This window comes from Tasmannia lanceolata, unplaced genomic scaffold (genome assembly GCF_043159265.1).
Source record: "Tasmannia lanceolata isolate RefF3 unplaced genomic scaffold, GAP_Taslan_0.1 ptg000018l, whole genome shotgun sequence".
NCBI classification, from domain to species: domain Eukaryota; kingdom Viridiplantae; phylum Streptophyta; class Magnoliopsida; order Canellales; family Winteraceae; genus Tasmannia; species Tasmannia lanceolata.
Genome location: NW_027518695.1, coordinates 21,230,102 through 21,249,299, shown reverse-complemented (window position 1 = coordinate 21,249,299; position 19,198 = coordinate 21,230,102). Strand labels below are relative to the sequence as shown.

Below are 19,198 nucleotides of genomic sequence, written 5' to 3'. Positions count from 1 at the left end.
CATCAAAAAGATGTTGCAGAAATTCTCTTAAATGTCCTCCATCAGTGCTCAAGTGTTTCTCTACGGCTAGTGCAGATCGTCAGCTTATTAAATAGTTTGATAGATCATTTGATATACCCAAAACTCATTTCCTTGATTCATTGAAAAGCAGTGTATTCAACAAAAGGTACTTCTGTTTTATTACCTTTTGACTTCCATCCCACAGAGAAGGATTTAAAACTCCTCTCTTTTTCTCTCTGCTCTCCCTATGTTGCTAATGACACCCTTAGTGCCCTTTTTATGGTAAACAAATACTACTCACCACCATGGTTAAATTTCGACCGAAATCTGAAATTTCACGAAAACCAAAATAGTAAATACCCAAAACGTTGTGTTTTTTTCGGCTGAAATTTCAAAATTTCGGTTGAAATTTCAAAATTTCGGTTGAAATTTCGTCGGATGGGAAAATCAATCAAAATTCTTGATTTTTTAACTTATTTAATATTTTCACGAAAAATTTTGACCAAAATTTCAGTTTCGGTGGGGACTGAAACGCATTCCAAAGCCGAAATTTGAAACCATGCTCACAACTACTGTATGAGGAGACTATTTCATTGCTACTACACCTGTTAAGTACTTCAGTTCTAGGGGTGCAACTTAGGTCGGGTTGGGTTGAGCTTTTACTGAAAGAACGAATTAAAATCAACAAGAACCCGATCCGATTTTAGGGTAAAAGCTCAACCCGAATTCCTAAAAACTGACGCGAGTTGCACCCCCATAATCAGTTCTAATTCACCACTACTCTAGCAGGCATCTACCTAAAACCAAACTGACCCTTGCAGAGTCTACTTGCTTTGTATGCTTAAACATTTTTTTTAAATTTCTGAAACCAAAACTTATGTGTTAAAGTCTTTATATTGGAACCCAACTCTAAATCTAAACAAAGTAGAGCTCTTGGGGCAATGTTACTTGGTTAGTTCAATTTCATGTTGTATTGTGCTGAAACTAGCAAATTAGGAACCGAAATGAAAGATGCAAACTGGTAATGCAGTTCACCATAATTCGCTGAAATTTGCAAATTATGAACCAGCATGAAAGAGGAACAAAAATCACAGACCGGCATGAAAGATTCTTGGTTCGATGCTCAAATTTGACCTCCAACTTTCATATTTATTTTTGGGAAATGTTATCAGCACTACTGTATTTTGATGAGGGCACTCCTCAATTTATTAAAAGTAAGGTATGGCCCGTACCATAGGATGATCCAAACCATCCATTAGATGGGCCACAGCCTAAATAGGTTAGGCCCCAAAAACAATTTCCATAGGTTGATCCTAACCCTCCGATCTGGATGTTAGAGGGTTGATCCTAACCCTCTATAGATCGGAGGATTAGGATCAACCTATGGATCAACCCTCTAACATCCAGATCGGAGGGTTAGGATCAACCTATGGAAATGATTTTTTGGGCACAACTTATTTAGGCTGTGGCCCCTCTAATGGACGGTTTGGATCATCCTATGTTGCGGACCATACCGTACTTTTAATAAAGTAAGGAGTGCCCTCATCAAAATACAGTAGTGCTGACAACATTTCCTTTTTTTTTCACCCTACATACCTTTCGACAGAAACAGGCTCTCCTACATATATTTTTCACCTTTCACTTAATTTGCATATCTACTTGCTACATATGTATTTAGAGATTAGAGAAGGGTTTGAATGATTTTCCTAAATACAACTGAAGACGCTGGAAGACAATACCAAACTAGTAATTAGAAGTGAACCGAAGAAACCCACTCATAGCTAAACGGGTTCGTACAAAAATTGGGAACTGTGAGCCCAAAATGCCAACCTATTAAACATGAGGTGGATTGAGGGTCTTTTCTCTGGAGAAGAACAAGAACAACTACCAAACATGACATCCTTGTTCAATTATACAAGACAAATGATGCAAGAGCAAGCCCAGCAAGATTCATTGTTTAGTCATAGAAGTTGTACAGACAAATAATACATGAGCAAGCCTAAAGATCCCTTATGGAAAGACAAATGATGCAAGAGCTAACCCAACACGTTAGTTCAAAAGGACATTAACAGCCTTCTTATCCTCTAGGCCAGTAAATACATAAAGATTGTACAAAGTGTAAAGTTTCTTGCACGAAGATATAGTAAGATATAATAAACAACTTCCTTAATACCAAAATTCTCTATAGCTGCTTCTAAAATATCCTCCAACTGCAAAAACTAGTTAGTAGAGGCCAGAGGGCCCACCGCACGAGAGGTAGAAGAAATGGCAACATAAACCCCATTAAATCTACAATATGGGCAGGGCAAGTACTTCATGGCTGATCCTCCTACCTGTCTTACTCTTTTGATCCAACCACAAATTTCTTGTTGTGGTTGCTGCTCACATATCTGCATGTAAAATTCACTGTTGTTGCTCATATATCTGCATGTAAGCCTCAGATAGAGCAACCATCTGAGGAAGAGTTTCTGCTACATGTAGATCCTGCATTTCATACCTGCCAATCGAATGCAGTCAGATAATTTTTGGATAATTCACTACCAAGGTCTTCCTCGTTTTGGATTATGACAACCGATTGAGAGCCTCGAACCGATTATTGGACTCAAAATTACGTTAAATTTTGGGTCCAATAATCGATTTGGGGCTCTAAATTGGTTGTCAGTTGTCACAATCTAAAACAAACAGACCCTAAAATGTTAAATAAACTTTTCATGAAGAGTGGGGGCCAAACTTCAAGTCAATCAATATGCATACCATAATTCCTCCGATTTCCGCTGAACAAATACTCGGTAAAAACCTTCACCGGGCTTGCCATCATGAACAATATTAGCAATCAGATCATACTTTGACCTCAGCTTTTCGGTCTCCTTTGGTGTGGGTAATGGAATGTAGTCCTTCAGTTCAAGGTTCTTCACAGGAAAGTTGACTGATTGACAATAATGTCAGTGAAATAGTAAGTACGAACGACAGAAGCAAACCAAGAACAGCAAGACGAAATTAGCTTCTCTTTTAAGAGGTTGACTTACCCAAGGTAGGATTTTTTTCTACAAAGAAATTGTTCTTTGTAAACCGACGCATGTGAAGAATTAGATACTGTGGCAATCTGGTGACACGGTATTTCATCCTAGCTATGCAAGGCCGTACAACTTCTGTGATGGATTCACCATCAAATTTCTTTAATATGTTAAAAAGTGGAACCTGAAGAGGCAAAATAGTTGCCAAAAAATTGTCAGTAGTAAATTGCAAAGGCGTCCAATCTGAATCTTGGATTACAATATCTGTGTAGTCAGATTTATATTGTGATTTTTTTTCCTGTGCAACATAGCCACAACAGTAGCCATCTTAACATTGTGCACTGACAAAATATGGCATAGAATTACTATTCTAGAAAAAAAATCAAGATTACTTGTGAAAGATAGCCTCTAACAGGTGAAATATGCCAACAATAGTATGAGTACACAGAGGTATGTTAAAATCTTAAGCCTCAATGTTGCCACTAAAAATAATAATAATAATAATAATAATAATAATAATAATAATAGGAGGAGGAGGAGCAGCAGCAGCAGCAGTAATCTGCTCATTAAATGGAATAATGAACAAAAAAAATAGGTTTCCAAACCATTTTTTTTGTGTTAATCAGCTGCCCATTTAATGGACCACTGTTCCAGTCGAAATTACTACAGCTACAGTAAGTTGCCCTTTTATTCATTCAAAAAAATATAAGGTAAATTGCTCTTTCCATACACAAGTGTTACTGTTAGATTAAGCTATAGTACCTCCAAAGGCTCCTTAATATGTATATAAGAAAAGAACATTCCAGAAACAATAAATGGCATGTCAAACTGGTTAGAACTATAGTTGCCAGAGTCGGAAGCGAACGCAAGAAACAATGAGGGAAGCAGAAGCGTCATTAGAAGCGCACAAGATATGCATAGGAAGTGGCCGGTCTGTGATATCTAACAGAGGAGAGAAAATGTAAGATATGATTACAAGGAGGACTTTGCAATTTATTAGGGTTACAGGTTTAGGGAAATTTTTATGGGGAGGTTCAGGGGATTCTTCTGGGGTTCCTTTGGTGAAATGGGAGGAGGTCTGTACTCCGTTTAAGTCTGGGGGTTTGAGGATTAGGAGAATAAGGGAATTTAATATTGCGCTGTTAGGAAAATGGCTGTGGAGGTTTGGTAGTGAGCAAGACCAGATGTAGGCAAAAGTAGAGGTTAGTAAATATGGAGCTAAGTTAGGAAAGTGGGAGTCGGACAACTTATTCTCCCCTAAAGGGATTACTGTTTGGAGAGATATTTTGAAAGTTAGACCAAAATTTGCTTTGGGAACCAGGTTTAAAGTATATTCAGGAGATCGTATCCGATTCTGGTTGGATGCCTGGTGTGCTTCTGAGCCTTTGAGTGTTTTGTTCCCTGCGCTATTTCTAATAGTTCCTGACAAGGCAGTGTTGGTTAAAGATTGCTTCGTTCGGGAATGTGGTAGAGTGTTGTGGATGCCAACTTTTTGCAAGAATTTCTTTGAAAGAGAGTTGGATGCTTTGGCGAGTCTCTTTCATCTGTTAGAATCTTGCTATATTAAGTTGTCCGGGGCTGATAAAAGAGTATGGATTTGGGATAAATCTGGTTTTTTCTCTGTTAAGTCTTTCTATTCCCATCTTATCTCTGGCTCGTCTCATCCAATTTTGGCTATGGTGTGGAATTCTTCATGCTCTCCTCGAGTGTGTTTTTTCGGGTGGGCAGCTTGCAGGGATAGGATTCAGACCTTTAATTTTCTCAGGAAGAGGGGAATGATTCTAGATGACTATTGCCCTCTCGACTTTAGGGCCAGTGAGTGGGCCTCTCACCTTTTTATCCATTGCAACTTTGCATCAGTTGTTTGGGGTTTAATATTGTCGAGATTTGGCCTTTGCTGGGTGTTCCCTAGTTCTATTTTGGATTCGTTGAAGTGCTGGGAGGGAGTGCCTTGGAAGAAAAATGAGAGAATGCTTTGGAAGATGTGCTTATTTTATACATTTTGGCAAATTTGGAAGGAGAGGAATGCGAGAATTTTTTAGGGTGTGCATAAATCTGCTCAGAGGGTTTTCATCAATATCATTGCTTCTGTAATAGAAAGGGCTCGATGTCTTCCCTCTTTCCGTTTCGTTTCTTCTTTTGATTTATGGGAAGGGTGGAGCGTGATTTGTATGGAAGGGTCCCATTGCCCCAAGGTGATTCAAAAGTGGAGTCCTCCCCCGCCTGGCTATCTGAAAATTAATTTTGATGATTCTAGCATTGGTAATCCGGGGCCGGCTGGGGTGGGGGGATTATGCCGTTCTTCTAGTGGTGAGCCCATTTGGTCTTATTCTGGCCCCCTGGGGGTCTGTGATTCCAGTGAAGCTGAGGTTCTTGCGGCGTTTGAAGGGTTCAAACACATTGATAGGGGTTCTTTGAACTCGTTTATCGTTGAAGGAGACTCACTCAATGTCATCAGATGGCTCCGGGGATCTGCATCGCCTTCGTGGAGATTTTGGTCAATTCTTGATGAGATTCACGATATCGTTCGTGGCTCTTCCATAGCTTTTATTCATGTGCGAAGATCTGCGAATGGCGAGGCAGATGCTTTGGCTCGGGAGGGTGTAAATAAGGATGATTTGGAGTTTTTTGAGTTCTTCCCTCCTTGAGGCACTTGTATTTTCTCTTTTTCTTGTTCTTTTTCTTTCTTTTTCTCTTGTTTCTTCCTAGGGTGACCTCCTTGGTCTTCCCGTTTTAATATATTTGCTCTGTTTACCTTTAAAAAAAAAAAGGAATTCAGTCTTAACAATTGACTTTTTAATCATTCAGGCTTAATGTTAAACTCTATTCCAAAGTTACCCTTAAGAGTTAGGTTATGTTTTTGAAGAAAATTTTATGTAAGATTCATTTCAGACACAAGTTTTAGGGATTCAGTCTCACGATTAAATTGTAAATCATTTACGCTTGATGTTAAGATGTATTCCAAAGTTACCCTTAGGATATGTTTTTGAAGAAAATTTTATTTACATTTCATTTCAAACCATAAATGAGTTCTTTAAGTTCAAATGCACTCTAGAGTACTGTATACCTCTTTAAAAAACGAGTATTGTATATAGGAGTACTTCTAAGTTTGAAAACACTACTTAAATAAGTGAAAGCACGATGGAAACTCGCTTCTGCTTGACTTAAAAGAGAGAACAATTTAGTTTCTGAAGCGAGATTTTGATCCTTCTGGGGAGCTTCAAGTAACTATGGTTAGAAACCATGTTACACAGATTCTTCTAAATGGTCGAAGTACCATGTCGGACACTTGTTTGATTCCAATACTTCAGGATCCGATGCGACACTTCTATATTTTCTTTTATCTGTTTTTTAATGCTACTGCCACAGCTAACAATTACCGCCTGTTATGAGTTTTATCCAAGGTTATAAATTTCGTTTCGTTTCGTCCGAAATGGACGAAACATTTCGAACGAAATCTTCAGATTTTCGTTTCGTCCGAAATTTCGGTCAATTTCGGTCATTTCGTTCGAAATTGACCGAAATTTCGGATTTCGTCCGAAATGGACGAAATTTTGAATTTTGTCCGAAATTGGCTATAATGGCTAGTTTGACTGTTTTTTGCAGAAACTACATCAATGCCCCTGTAACGGCTCTTTTGGGTTTTTGACCATTTTAGCCTCCAAATGTGACCGTTTATAGCTGTTGGGAAGGTATTCTAGTCATTTTTACTTGCACAAACAATAAAAAACTCTATATGACGAGTATGATCATTCGGGTTATAATGACTGAGAGTTGTTGCTACTAGCTATTGTCTATGTTTCACTTTCATGTATCTCTTTTTTTTTTATGTTTTTCTATGTATCAGACTATCAGTTGGACTTGTGCAAGACTTTATGTGTTTAAGTAATGAATATGCCTTTTGGGACACATATTTTGGACTATTTATTAGTTTTTCATCTTTTTCTATTGATTTTTTATTTTTTTGGATTTTTCTCATATTTTTTAATATATTTTTTGTATGAACGAAAAGTTTCGACCGAAATGCACCGAAATGAAAGAAATCCCACCGAAATTTCGTTTCGGTGGCCAAAACGAAATGGCAACAGAAACGGAATATACAACTATGGTTTTATCCATCCTTATCATAGAGTTTGGACACCTGACATCTCAGGTAGCGTTTTGGTTCGTTCTTTTTCCCTAAGATTGGTCGGTGGTGATGGAACTAGTACCAAGTTCTCTACTATTTGGCAGTCAGTGACTCCTCCCAGGGTAGTGGCCTTTGCTTGGACAGTAGTAAACAAGCAAATCAATACATGCAATAGACTCAAAAGGCGTCACATCAATTGCAGGTGTATTTTGTGCAAGTCGGCAGAGGAATCAATAGATCATGTCCTTCATTGCCCTTTCTCGTTCATGATTTGGGGTTCAATTATAGAAGCGTTAGTCTCTCCTTGTGCTCCATAGATCCATAAAAAAAACAGTTCTATATTGATGCAGCAGCCCTTTCGGCAAGGCGGGTCGCATCCTTCAGAATCTGGTCCCCTATGAAATTATATGGCACATATGGCTAGAGAGGAACAAAAGAATTTTTGAAGAAAAGGAGAGAGACATTAGTAGACTATTGTCCGATATCAAAGTAGACTTGATCTCTTGGGCGAAATCGAAGAAGTAATACTTTCTTATTCTGAATCAGACATTCTCCGTAATTGGAGATCGATAATATGGGAGGAGATTAAAAACCGCCCATCCCCTCGTTGGATCCCACCCCCTAGAGGCAGCTAAAACTCAATTTTGATGGTCGTACTAAAGGAAAACCGGGTCCCGCAGGCCAATTCCTGATTTGCTCGGCTGCTTCGGCGTTTCGTTTCGGAACAGAACAGAAGTTGTTTCTGTTCCGTTTGTCGAACCGGAACAAACGTTTCCGCTGTTTCAGCCAAAACAAAATGAAATTGATAACTTAGGTAAACCTTTCTCTCTATTTCTCTCTTCTCTACGTTGCATCCATGTTGGATTATGTCTACTTATTATATGGTATTAGAGCGGGATGATTATGATACTCTCCCTCGTTTCATGATCATCCCGCTATGATTGCATGATACTCTTCCCTCGTTTCATGATACTCTACCCTAATTAAAGCAGCTCTCTCGAATATGCATGTTTACTTCACGTCTTTGTTCTGAATACCGGCTAAGGTAGCATCCCGTATTGAAAAAATCCAGAGAGATTTTCTCTGGGAAGGCAACGATAGCAACAAAAAACTTAAACACTGGCTGAAATGGGATGTGGTTTGTAAAGCTCGAAAGAGGAGGGGACTGGGAATCGGAAAAATCAGATTAAGGAATCGAGCTGTACTTGGTAAATGGTTATGGCGTTTTGGTACGGAAAAAGATGAGTTGTGGCACAATATTATCAGAATCAAATATGGCTGTGATTGGGGAGAATGGGTATGTGGAACACCTACCGCTGGTAAGGGACCTGGTGCGTGGAAGTATATAAGTTCCGCTCAAGCATCATTTCTACCGTATCTTCGCTTTAAAACCGATAAAGGTGATTTCATTCGATTCTAGTCCGATCTTTGGATTGGAGATCAAAAGCTACAGCATCGCTTCCCGGACCTATTCCGAATCGCATCCAACAAAGAGGAGCGAATCGCAAGGGTTTCGAAACGAGGGGGTGCATTCTGGGACGTTAGATTCAGAAGAAATTTAAAGGATATGGAGATACCTAGCTTTTTTATCCCCATGCAGCTTCTCTCCAAATAATATTTATCTCCGACCGCCGTGGATGAGTGGATTTGGTGCCCAGATTCTCAAGGCGTATTCTCGGTAAGCTCATTCTTCTGTAAATTGAGCGAAGGAACGGACCCGAATTCCTCTAGAGCACGTGTTTGGAGAAATGCTGCACCCCCACGCATTTCTGCCTTTGCGTGGACCGTTGCTCATGAGTGCATCAACACCATTGACCGCCTAAAGCGCCGTGGGTTTCAGATGGCAAACTGGTGTTTTATGTGCCGAAAGGGGGAAAAAACGCTCGATCATTTACTTATTATCTGCCCTTTTGCCTTCCAGATGTGGATGGCTATTTTTCGTGCTTATGGCGTGTCGTGGGTATGGAGAAATGCTGCACCCCCACGCATTTCTGCCTTTGTGTGGACCGTTGCTCCTGTGTGCATCAACACCATTGATCGTCTAAAGCGCTGTGGGTTTCAGATGGCAAACTGGTGTATTATGTGCCGAAAGGAGGAAGAAACACTCGATCATTTATTTATTACCTGCCCTTGCCTTCCAGATATGGATGGCTATTTTCCGTGCTTATGGCATGTCGTGGGTAATGCATAATAGTGTAGCACAGGTTATTTCCCACCGGAGTGGCATGTTCAATGGATGTCTTGGACGTCTTATATGGTCAGCTACCCCCATGCTATTCTGTGGCATATTTGGAATGAACGCAATTGTCGGACATTTAATGGTAAGGTAAAAGCTTGGAAACACATATTGTTGGATGTGAAGCACTCAACTATTGTCGGGGCCCGCCGATCGGGAGGAATTCCATACACGGTGGGCATGATGCTTAGAGAATGGGGCATAGTTGCTAAGGAGATGAAGATATGCCCCCAAATTGCACCGAGATGGGAACCACCACCGGAGGGTTGGTTTAAGTTAAATTTTGACGGCGGCTCTTTGGGGAATCCTGGCAAAGCTGGTATAGGCAGAATACTTCGAAATTCGAACGGACACTCCATCATGACTTTCTCGGGTCTTGCTGGGATCTGTGATGCTAATGAGGCCGAGGCGAAAGCCCTCTTAGTCAGATTGCAATGGTATGTGAGCCATAATGTGGGACCATTGATCATCGAAGGCGACTCTACCAATGTAATTGGATGGGCAAAGAACTTGGGAGGTGGTCCCTGGCGGCTCCACCAAATACTCGATGAAATTCAGGATTTAGTGCGGGAGGTTCATCCATTACTGCAACACCATCGGAGAACAGCAAACACTGTAGCGGATGTCCTGGCTAAAGATGGGGCACATCTACCCGATACTCGATTCGTAATTCAAATCGAGTCGGGTATTGAAGGCCTCCTGTGAAAACATTGTAATTTTTACTTTTCTGGGGACATCTTGTCCCTGCCTGCTTGTGTTGTTCTGTTATTAATAAAAGTTAACTTAAAAAAAATGATACTCTTCCCTCCATCACAACAAGGTATTATCTATCTTTTTATTCGAACATTCATCTTTGTTTTTTGTTCTTTTCTTCTCTTCATTCATTGTGTCTCGTCTTCTACTTCTCTCTTTCTAAAAAAGATTTTTGTCTTCATGTTTTTTCCTTTGTTTCTTTCTTCAAACCTTTCTTCATCTTTCATCCCCCCTGACGTTGATCTTCAACACTCCACTGTCACGAATTTTCTAGGGTTTTTTATGCTGCTCCCATCAAATTTTCTCAGTCCCCGTTCTCCCAAGGCATGGTTTGATAAGCTCCATCAAGCATTGCAGAACAGTAGCTACAAGAGAAGCCAGATAACTCCCTTTTTCTGAACACACTCAGATGGGGATGACACTGCTTTGGTGTATGTGCAGGACATTATCACCACATGGAGTATCTACATTTTAATTGATACTTCTTTGAAAAAAATCATCACAATGAGTGACAATTTTGTGATGCAGAGCCTCGAAAACAGTCTAAAAGGGGCCTTCAATATGAAGGACCTGGAGAGCTTTAGTATTTCCTTGGTACGGAGATTTAGAGAACTAAAGAAAGAATGAAATTATCACAGAAGAAATATAGCGGTGACCTATTTAACAAGGTCTGCATGATGAAGTGCAAACTTATTAGCACACCACCAGTGTACAATTAAAAAGATATGTGCTAAGGAGAGTAACAACGTCAAGGGTTACCAGTAGTGTACAATAAAAAATGCTAGTGCTAAGGAGGGCAACAAGGTTAAGGGTCCTCTAATTTATAGAAGTATGGCAGGAGCACTTCAGTAGCTTACTCTTACCAAGCCAGACATCACCAGGTATGCTAGAAATTGCATGATCTCAGAGAGGAATATTTTCGAGCAACTAAGTGCATCATGAGATATCTATGAGGTACACTCTATCATGGCCTATAGAGCACCCTCTGACAGGTCCATCAAGGTTTTTGGGTACTCATGAGTTGGACATGAGATCCACGCCATGGTTTTAAATTTTGGATTTTGGTTTTGATTTCGGCTGAAATTTGGTCATTTTAACCGCAATTGTAAAATTTTTGCCCGAAATGACCGAAATGGCGAAATTTGAAAAAAAAAAAAAAAAAGGTTTTGGTAGGGACTGAATCCGAAATTTAAACCCATGATCCACGCATGCGCAACTTCTGTGACAAGATATTGTCTTAGTGGATGATTGACCTCATGGAGAAGCAAGAAGCAAAAGACTATGGCTACATCAAGCGCAGAAACTCAGTACAAGGTTATGGCATCCACAACTATTGAATTAGCATGGTTGCATCATTAAAAGAGCTTCATCTGAGGTCGCACACATATATATTGTTACAATAAGAGTGTTGCTAAATTGTCGCAGAAACCCGTTTTCATGCTTGGACTACGCACGATGAAATAGACTACCAATTTGTTCATGAGAAGGTAGAAGATATGGTTTATCCATTCTATGTTACCAGTCGAGAGCAAGTTGAGGATAGTTTCACTAAAGGACTCACAACTGAACATCATCACTATTTGGTAGACAAGCTGAAAATGTATCACGCGGACATGTGTCATCTTGAGGAGTGTTGTCAGAAGTGGGTCGACCACTTGAGGTTATTGCCATTTGACCAGCACGTATTTAAGATAAAGTGTGGGTTTTATCTTTAATTAAGTTGAATGAAGGAACTGTGTCAAGATTCACTAAACAGCTCTCTATCTTCTCTCTTATCTACTTCACATGAATATTTGATTATAGCTATGTTTTACAATGAAATGCTTGGGCGTTTAAATCGTAATTACAATAAAGAAAAAAAAACTAGCATATTCGAATGGCTTGAAACACCAACTCCAAGCTACCAAAGAATTGTTGAGTCTTGTTTATTTTTATATTTTGAGAATTAAAGGCTTCATAAATAGTAGAAAAAGAGTCAAGGGGGGAAAGATGGGCCAAGGAAAAGTAAAAATAAGAAAATGGTAAAGGGATAAAGAAAACAGCCTAATGCAAAATCGCAATGCAAAGGAAACACAATTTCTATTACTTCAAGGATATGACCAAAACACGAATTGGTTTCCCTTTGCCCAATCATGACACCCACCAACTTCACTTGAAGGTGTGTAGATTATTAAGAAGGGGACGAGCTCTACTCCAATTGAGTCTGCCAACACCAATAGATCCAGAGGAGACCAAGATAACTTAGCTGTTGGCATTCCTAAAAACATCACCAACTTTGGTGTCAACGCCAGTGGGTCTCAGATTGCCTAGAGAACTACCATCGAAGTAGAGAATGAGTTATAGAGAAGGGTGACTTCATCTATAAAGAACCTAATCTCTTTAAGAACAATGTCAAAAAATCTCCTTCTAGTTGTGACTCTCATTGGAAATCCTGAATTCTTTCGTAGAGAGAACCCAAGATGATAAGAGTTTTATGTCCCCAGCCAAGCTCCAGGGGGGTCTCGATTTACCATAAAAAATCCCCATATTTCTCTCATTCTAAACTCCCCAAAGAACCTCATATGGTAAGATGCCAAAGTGCTTTGCCTTTGTTACCACTTGGCCATTTCCCTGACCACAGAAAAGCTCTAAAGTTTACTCTAGGAAGACACGAGAGATCTCAAAACAATGGATGATAAGGAAACATATCGATGTTACTTTGAAAAGGATACAAATGACCCACATTTTCCTACACTTTCCTACACAAAACACACATACTTGAGTGTCTAAAGGTTTTGCCCCTTGGCATGTCACATTTATGTTAGCTATTGGCTGTTGTGGTTTATGTGAAAGCTTCAACTCCAGGAGGTATCGGAACACCCCTATACACAAGAAAGATAAAACATGATACCAATTTAGCAACAAGCGAAGAGAAAAACGCCTAATTGTCTAAGAGCCTTTATTTTTCCAAACCCATCTTCTCATGTCTTTTTCAAAATGGAGCCATACATAGATTCTATTGTTCTAAGAAGCACCATAAATCAAACTCATAATCCTTTAGCTTTCTTCTAAATACCCACTCCAAAACCATCCTCTTCTCGACACAACTGTTGGTGCTAAACCTCCCAGATGTAAACAACATAGAATGCATGACATAGCTTTCCCAACCTATAACTTTATTCTCTCCCAAGCCGGTCTCCAAAGCTAATATTTTCCTTACCAAGAGTAAATGGTATTGCTAGATGTCAAGTTAATAAAAAAAGGTAGAATCTCCAGAGCTGTCTTATAAGAAAATGTAAAATATATTGTTTCCAGACTGGTTTGTAGATACTCTTCAAAGTTTATGCAGTATAAGAAATGCTTCTCCCCATTGGATATTCAAATGATGATTACTTTTGGCAACTGATAAACAGTTTCAAGATGCTACAGTAATTTGCGCTTAGTTTTGATGAGAAAATTGGTAAAGTTACAGACCTCTACGCAAATATCATAAATTTTTAATTTTTTTTTCTTTACAATAAACAGTAGAAGATAGTTTCAGATAAATATAAACTATCATCATTTAAAGATTGCACACCTGTGGTATTATATTCTTTTCCATAACATCTTTGAAAAGAGGAGGTGGAGGCAAATCAAGTCCAAGCATTAAGAACGGCATTCTGCAAGTTTCCATGACCACACCGGAACGTTTTGCTCCACCTTCTACAACAGCCCCACTGCCCTGATTATCTTCTTTTTTCTCATTTGAGGCTTTGTTATGGATCTCTTTCACAACTTCCAACTCTCCCTATCAAGCACACTAAGTTAAGTAATAAACACAAATTAAAAGAATGATAGGGGGAAGAAAAACTATTTGATAAAATTAGAAACCTGAAAGCACTTGTGAATAATGTTTCTATTGCTTTTCTTTGAACTTCTAAGATCTGCATGGAGTGTATTAAGTAGCCAAGACATGAACTCTACTGGATCTGACTGTGCCCCTATCCGGAACCGCTTTTTACTGGCTTTCATAACTGCCTGTAGAAACTCATGAGGGCTCACCTGCCAAAAGGATCAATTTAAGAGAAAACTCCTCAGTTCAATAATTAATTAAATATAATCTGAATAAGAGGATCATGAAAAACAAACCTGTCCCTTGAAGTTTCTTGCATGCCAAATTTTTCGAGTGAGCTCTCCAAATCGATGAACAAGAGGAGACTTGCAGTTTTCATAGTTTCCAGGAATGAGAAAGAAGTTCCTTAAAGGTGTAACTCGCATTAAAGATTGGATTGTAACATTTACAAAATCAGTCTCCTTAATGTTATTGAGACCCACCTGAAAACATCACCAAAATTAAAGACTTCTACTTCAGTTGAAGATAACTGCATCATAATTTCATAATATATCCTATTCCAGATGAATTTATTATGAATGAAATGACACTAAGTAGCAATCACAGTAATAATAGAAGTTTTTATAATGAATAATAATATATTAATAATGATGATAACTAGTTACCAAGTAGCATTAGTAATTATTATAATAAAAAATAGCAGTTATAATATAGATAATTAGTTACCATTCCAGGCAGATAGTCGGAACCATCCAGTGCCCTTGACCATTGCCTATTTCTGTCAAGCTGTGACACTTGTTCCTGAGTAAACCTGTATGCATGAATCAGAAGAAATCAGCAATTAGTTGATTCAACTAAATAAATAATTGAATTTTTCATGTAAAGTTAAGAGATTATTTTAACTTAATCTCTATATGGTAAATCTAAAGGGGGGAATTTACTTCATACAGAAAATAAATATTTATAACAATGCATATGATCAAATGAATAAACCTAACTTATTATTTGACGGCAGAAACTTGAATTCTTCTTAGTTAGGAGAATAGCACACAATGTCTCCATATATCATTTTCAGACGTTATTAATCAGTCAACATAAGTGTTTTAGCATGTTGAGTGACTCATGCAAGTGTATATACGATATATATATATATATATATGAGAAAAGAGTAGGTAGTCCCTGGAGTAGATAACTTATCTACTCCCTAGCTTAAAATAACAGTTGGGGCCACATTGTTTGGGTGATCCAAAGCATTCATTTGATGGCCCCTCACATAGATCCCTGTGCCCAAAAATCAGCTCAATAGGATCATCCTAACCCTATGAACTGTGGAGGCAAAAATGGACGTGTATAAACCTGCACAAATCTGTCCATTTTTTGCCTCCATAGTTCATAGGGGTAGGATGATCCTATCGAGCTGATTTTTGGGCACACCCTATCTATGTGAGGGGCCACCAAATGAATGCTTTGGATCACCCAAACAATGTGGCCCCAACTGTTATTTTAAGCTAGGGAGTAGATAAGTTATCTACTCCAGGGAGTACCTACTCTCTCTCTCTCTCTCTCTCTCTCTCTCTCTCTCTCTCTCTCTCTCTCTCTCTCTCTCTCTCTCTCTCTCTCTCTCTCTCTGTAACACCCAAGAGTACACAAAGAAAAGAAATATCTAGGCAAGTAAATAATTCGAACCTTGGGTATAGAACATGTCGAATGTCATCTAATGATGGATCATTAATTTCGTATCCATCGGGAAGACAATAAACTTTTTCTGTCCGAAGATTAATGTATGCATGATGGCCTGCTTCAAGACTATGAGTATATGCGTGAGAATTCCGACCTCTTCCCTGGAAGTACTTCCCACAAACCAAGCAGGCATATACATTCAAATTTGAAAGAGAGACGGAGCAGAACTTCTCAAAATCAAAGTCCAAGACCTGCAGAGAGCATAACAGCAGGAGTTACAAAAAAATAACCATACCATTCCATACTACAATAAAATAGCTCACCTGATGAGTCAATCCCGTCTAGAAAAGGAAACAGAGGGTAGAAAGAAATTTCAGAATTGACATGATGAAACCCCATTCAATGATTTATCTTGAAAAAATCTACTGGCAAACAGGATTTCATAAAACAGAAGAAGAAAAAATAGTAGAGAAAAGCCAAATGAATAGCGAGACACTGAGCAGCAACATCAAGATGGCAATATCTGCTGCTAAGGTGGGTTACTGGGACTTTCTCCAATTGACATCAAAGTAAGGTCCACATCATAACCACAAAGAAAGGCTCACCTGCCAGTGAGAGCAAGTTGGGTAGTGATTACTGAATGAGCAACCACCTGACCTCCATATCCGTATGAAACCACTTAACCAGAAACTCAAGTCAAAAACATTTTCAAAAATAATGTCACACTAGGTCAACCACCAACTCAAATCATGTTTCCAGCAAAGCCTAGAGGACACCAAATGCCTAACAGCTAATGCAACCTACTTCCAAATTCCAATAGTCTTCATGGGATTTTTCTTTTTCGCAAAAGCCTTCATGGGATTTTCCTTTTTTTCTGAAAGAGAATGTTTTATACAAAGAAAGAACACAGAAATATCATGAGATAATTTCAAAGATACACATGTTCTTGGAATGGTTTCAGCACTGATTTCAACAAGAAACTTGTTTTATAAGAACTATGGGATGTTAGTATTGCTCAAAAAAAAAAATCTAGTATGTTACTATGTTCGAGCATGCCATGTTTTGGGTTGCAGGCGAACAAAGAATTTTGAATCTTTACTTGATCCTTTTGTGAAAATTAAAAAAGACTGCCACTTCTGTTGTGTTAAGAGTGTACACCCAACTTACAGTTTGGGTGCGATTTGGGGATTTTAAGTTTGAAGAGGTGTACTGAACAGGAATCAAACAACTGAATTCCCAAAAACCACTTCCAAATTTCATTATAGCCTCCAAACCAACTTAGAAAAAAAAAACCCATTCATAGAATTAAGAAAGGAAAATAGAATACCTGGCGATTGACGGTATCCAAATACGGGCAGTCTCTGCGAATTTCAACATGCCGCTGACCCCTCCCACGATTGGATCCTTGCTCAACCAAATCATCATCTTCTTCATCTCCTGTATCACCACCATTCTCTTTTCCATTTTCGCCTCTCCTTCTCTGCTCTTCGTCTTCTTCTTCATCGTCATCATCGCCATAAGAAGTGAGCGGAAGAAGGCCATTGGAAATAGCATTTGGAGGAGAATTGGGAGACAAATCAACCTGCTTCTGCCGCTTTGAATCTGGAAGTACCTGTTCATCATCGCTCCCTCCGTTCTCTTCATCTCTCTTCATCTTCATTCTCCACTCACTCCTCAACACCGAATCTCAATCAAATCTCATCCATCAGCAAACACCCTCTGCTCAAAATTGCCAAAAACAACAATAGGATTCACGAATTCGTGGAGATGAAAATGTAAACTAATGCTATGAATCCTAGAATTTCTAGGGCATGAAAATCAGATAATGATGAAACTTAAAAAAAATGGGCGGAAAATCTATCTACATAACTGAAACCCCTTCCTACTTTATAGAAAAGGGTAATTAAAATCAATAAGCTAAAGTTGGGGTTTCTTAATTAAAATTGATTAACGAAAAATTAGGGTTTGTAGTCATTTCTACAATAATTATAACTATTTTCTTTTACAAATAACCACATTTAATGTCAAACCATTTACATAAAAGATCAAATTCAAATAATTTTTAGGGATATCTCTCCAAAGAGTTCATAAAAGAATAAACCAACACTCTATAATAATAAAAAAATACTCCATAATATAGAAGAAATCTCCATCAATATCTGCCCAAAAATCTTCTACAAAAAAAAAAAAAAAAAAAAAACCTATGAATTCAATTGAGAAAGTGCATCTGAGAGAGAGAGAGAGAGAGAGAGAGAGAGAGAGAGAGAGAGGGAGGGAGGGAGAAAGATTACCAGAAATGAGAGATGATTTATCTCTTAAACGATCTCTCTAAAGATCTGTATAGGCTTAGGGTTTCAAGCTTTTTTGTATGGGACTCTAGTCGGATCTTTTTTCGGGCCGGTCTTCAGGACTGAAGCAGATATGGAGCTAGGGTTTTTAAATTTCGGACTGAGTATTTCAAGTGTAATCACATTCTCAGGGCGATTTTTCCTCTTCCCTCGTTGTTTTGACGTTTATTATTACTTTTTGACGCTTCGGCTTCGATGTAGAGATGTAAAGGAACCCAATTCGGATCGGGGCGGGTCGGGTCTGGTCGGATCCATTCGGATCCGTGAATGGGGTGTGTCAACTGTCAAGACTCAAAGCTAGGTTGGATCCGTGGATCCTACATTTTATGTCTTACGTGAGTTACGGTTGCAACTTAGGTGGATTTTACCCATCCCGACCTGAAAATAACATAGGTTGGGTTTAGAAATCATGAGTCTTGGGTTGGGTCAAGTTTCAGGTTGAAAAACTCAACCCAATCTTGGGTCGGGTCGGGTCGAGTTTGAAGAAAAATATGAGAAACCCAACCTAACTCTACTCTTGTAGAGTTGTAGGGGTGCTACGATTCTCATAAATATCCCTTACATAACATGCCAAATTATTTTTAAGTATATTGAAAATAATTTACTTCTTAAATTATTTTTAGGCTTTTGAGTTGAAAAATAGTTTCATTCTTAAATTTATGCACTCGACAACTTAAATTTAGAGATTTTTGATGTGAAGACTAGATGTTTTAAATAAAAACAACATCCTGTCCCATTTCTTATTTTGTAAAATCCTGGCCTTTTTTCCTTATTAATTCTACCATCATTTAGGTTTGTTTCAGCCTTCGATTTACGGTATGGATGGAGGAAGGTATGATCCAGTCAGAAGTTGGTCCATCACCTTCTCAGGTAGGGGTGCAACTTGAGTCGGGTTCAACCTGAACCCGTCGTGGGGTTGAACAATTAAAATTGGCTATTGATAATTGCACTAACTCGTCATGTCTTTTATTATTTAAACTGTTGTCAAAGGTTATTACAATTTCGTAAAATTTCCAAGATGCTAATTAAAGTAGAAAAGACAAGCTGACTTTGTGCAATTATTAAAATATGGCTTTCAGTTTATGATTTTAGTCCCATAAAAAGATGGGAATTGCTAGTGTTCATCCTAGAAGGCATTCCGTAGCTGGTGTCGCATTTCAGACCACCGAACTCGTGAATGGAGACAAAAGCTGTTGTCTTCATTCACAAGGTGGCTGGTCTTACATG

The 19,198-nt window shown here is 38.7% G+C and overlaps 1 protein-coding gene across 1 annotated transcript; it reads right to left on the bottom strand.

Annotated features, from left to right (window-relative positions):
• Positions 1 to 1,924: 1,924 nt before the first annotated feature.
• Positions 1,925 to 18,159, bottom strand: LOC143851110 (uncharacterized). The gene is made up of 10 exons (XM_077360439.1): positions 17,915 to 18,159; positions 16,951 to 17,342; positions 15,630 to 15,874; positions 14,670 to 14,754; positions 14,240 to 14,425; positions 13,982 to 14,152; positions 13,689 to 13,898; positions 3,027 to 3,198; positions 2,755 to 2,926; positions 1,925 to 2,497 (listed from the first exon to the last, which is right to left on the bottom strand). Exons 2-10 carry the CDS (start codon positions 17,281 to 17,283, stop codon positions 2,404 to 2,406), a joined length of 1,668 nt encoding a protein of 555 aa, XP_077216554.1. The 5' UTR covers positions 17,284 to 17,342; positions 17,915 to 18,159; the 3' UTR covers positions 1,925 to 2,403.
• Between the last annotated feature and the right edge of the window lie 1,039 nt (positions 18,160 to 19,198).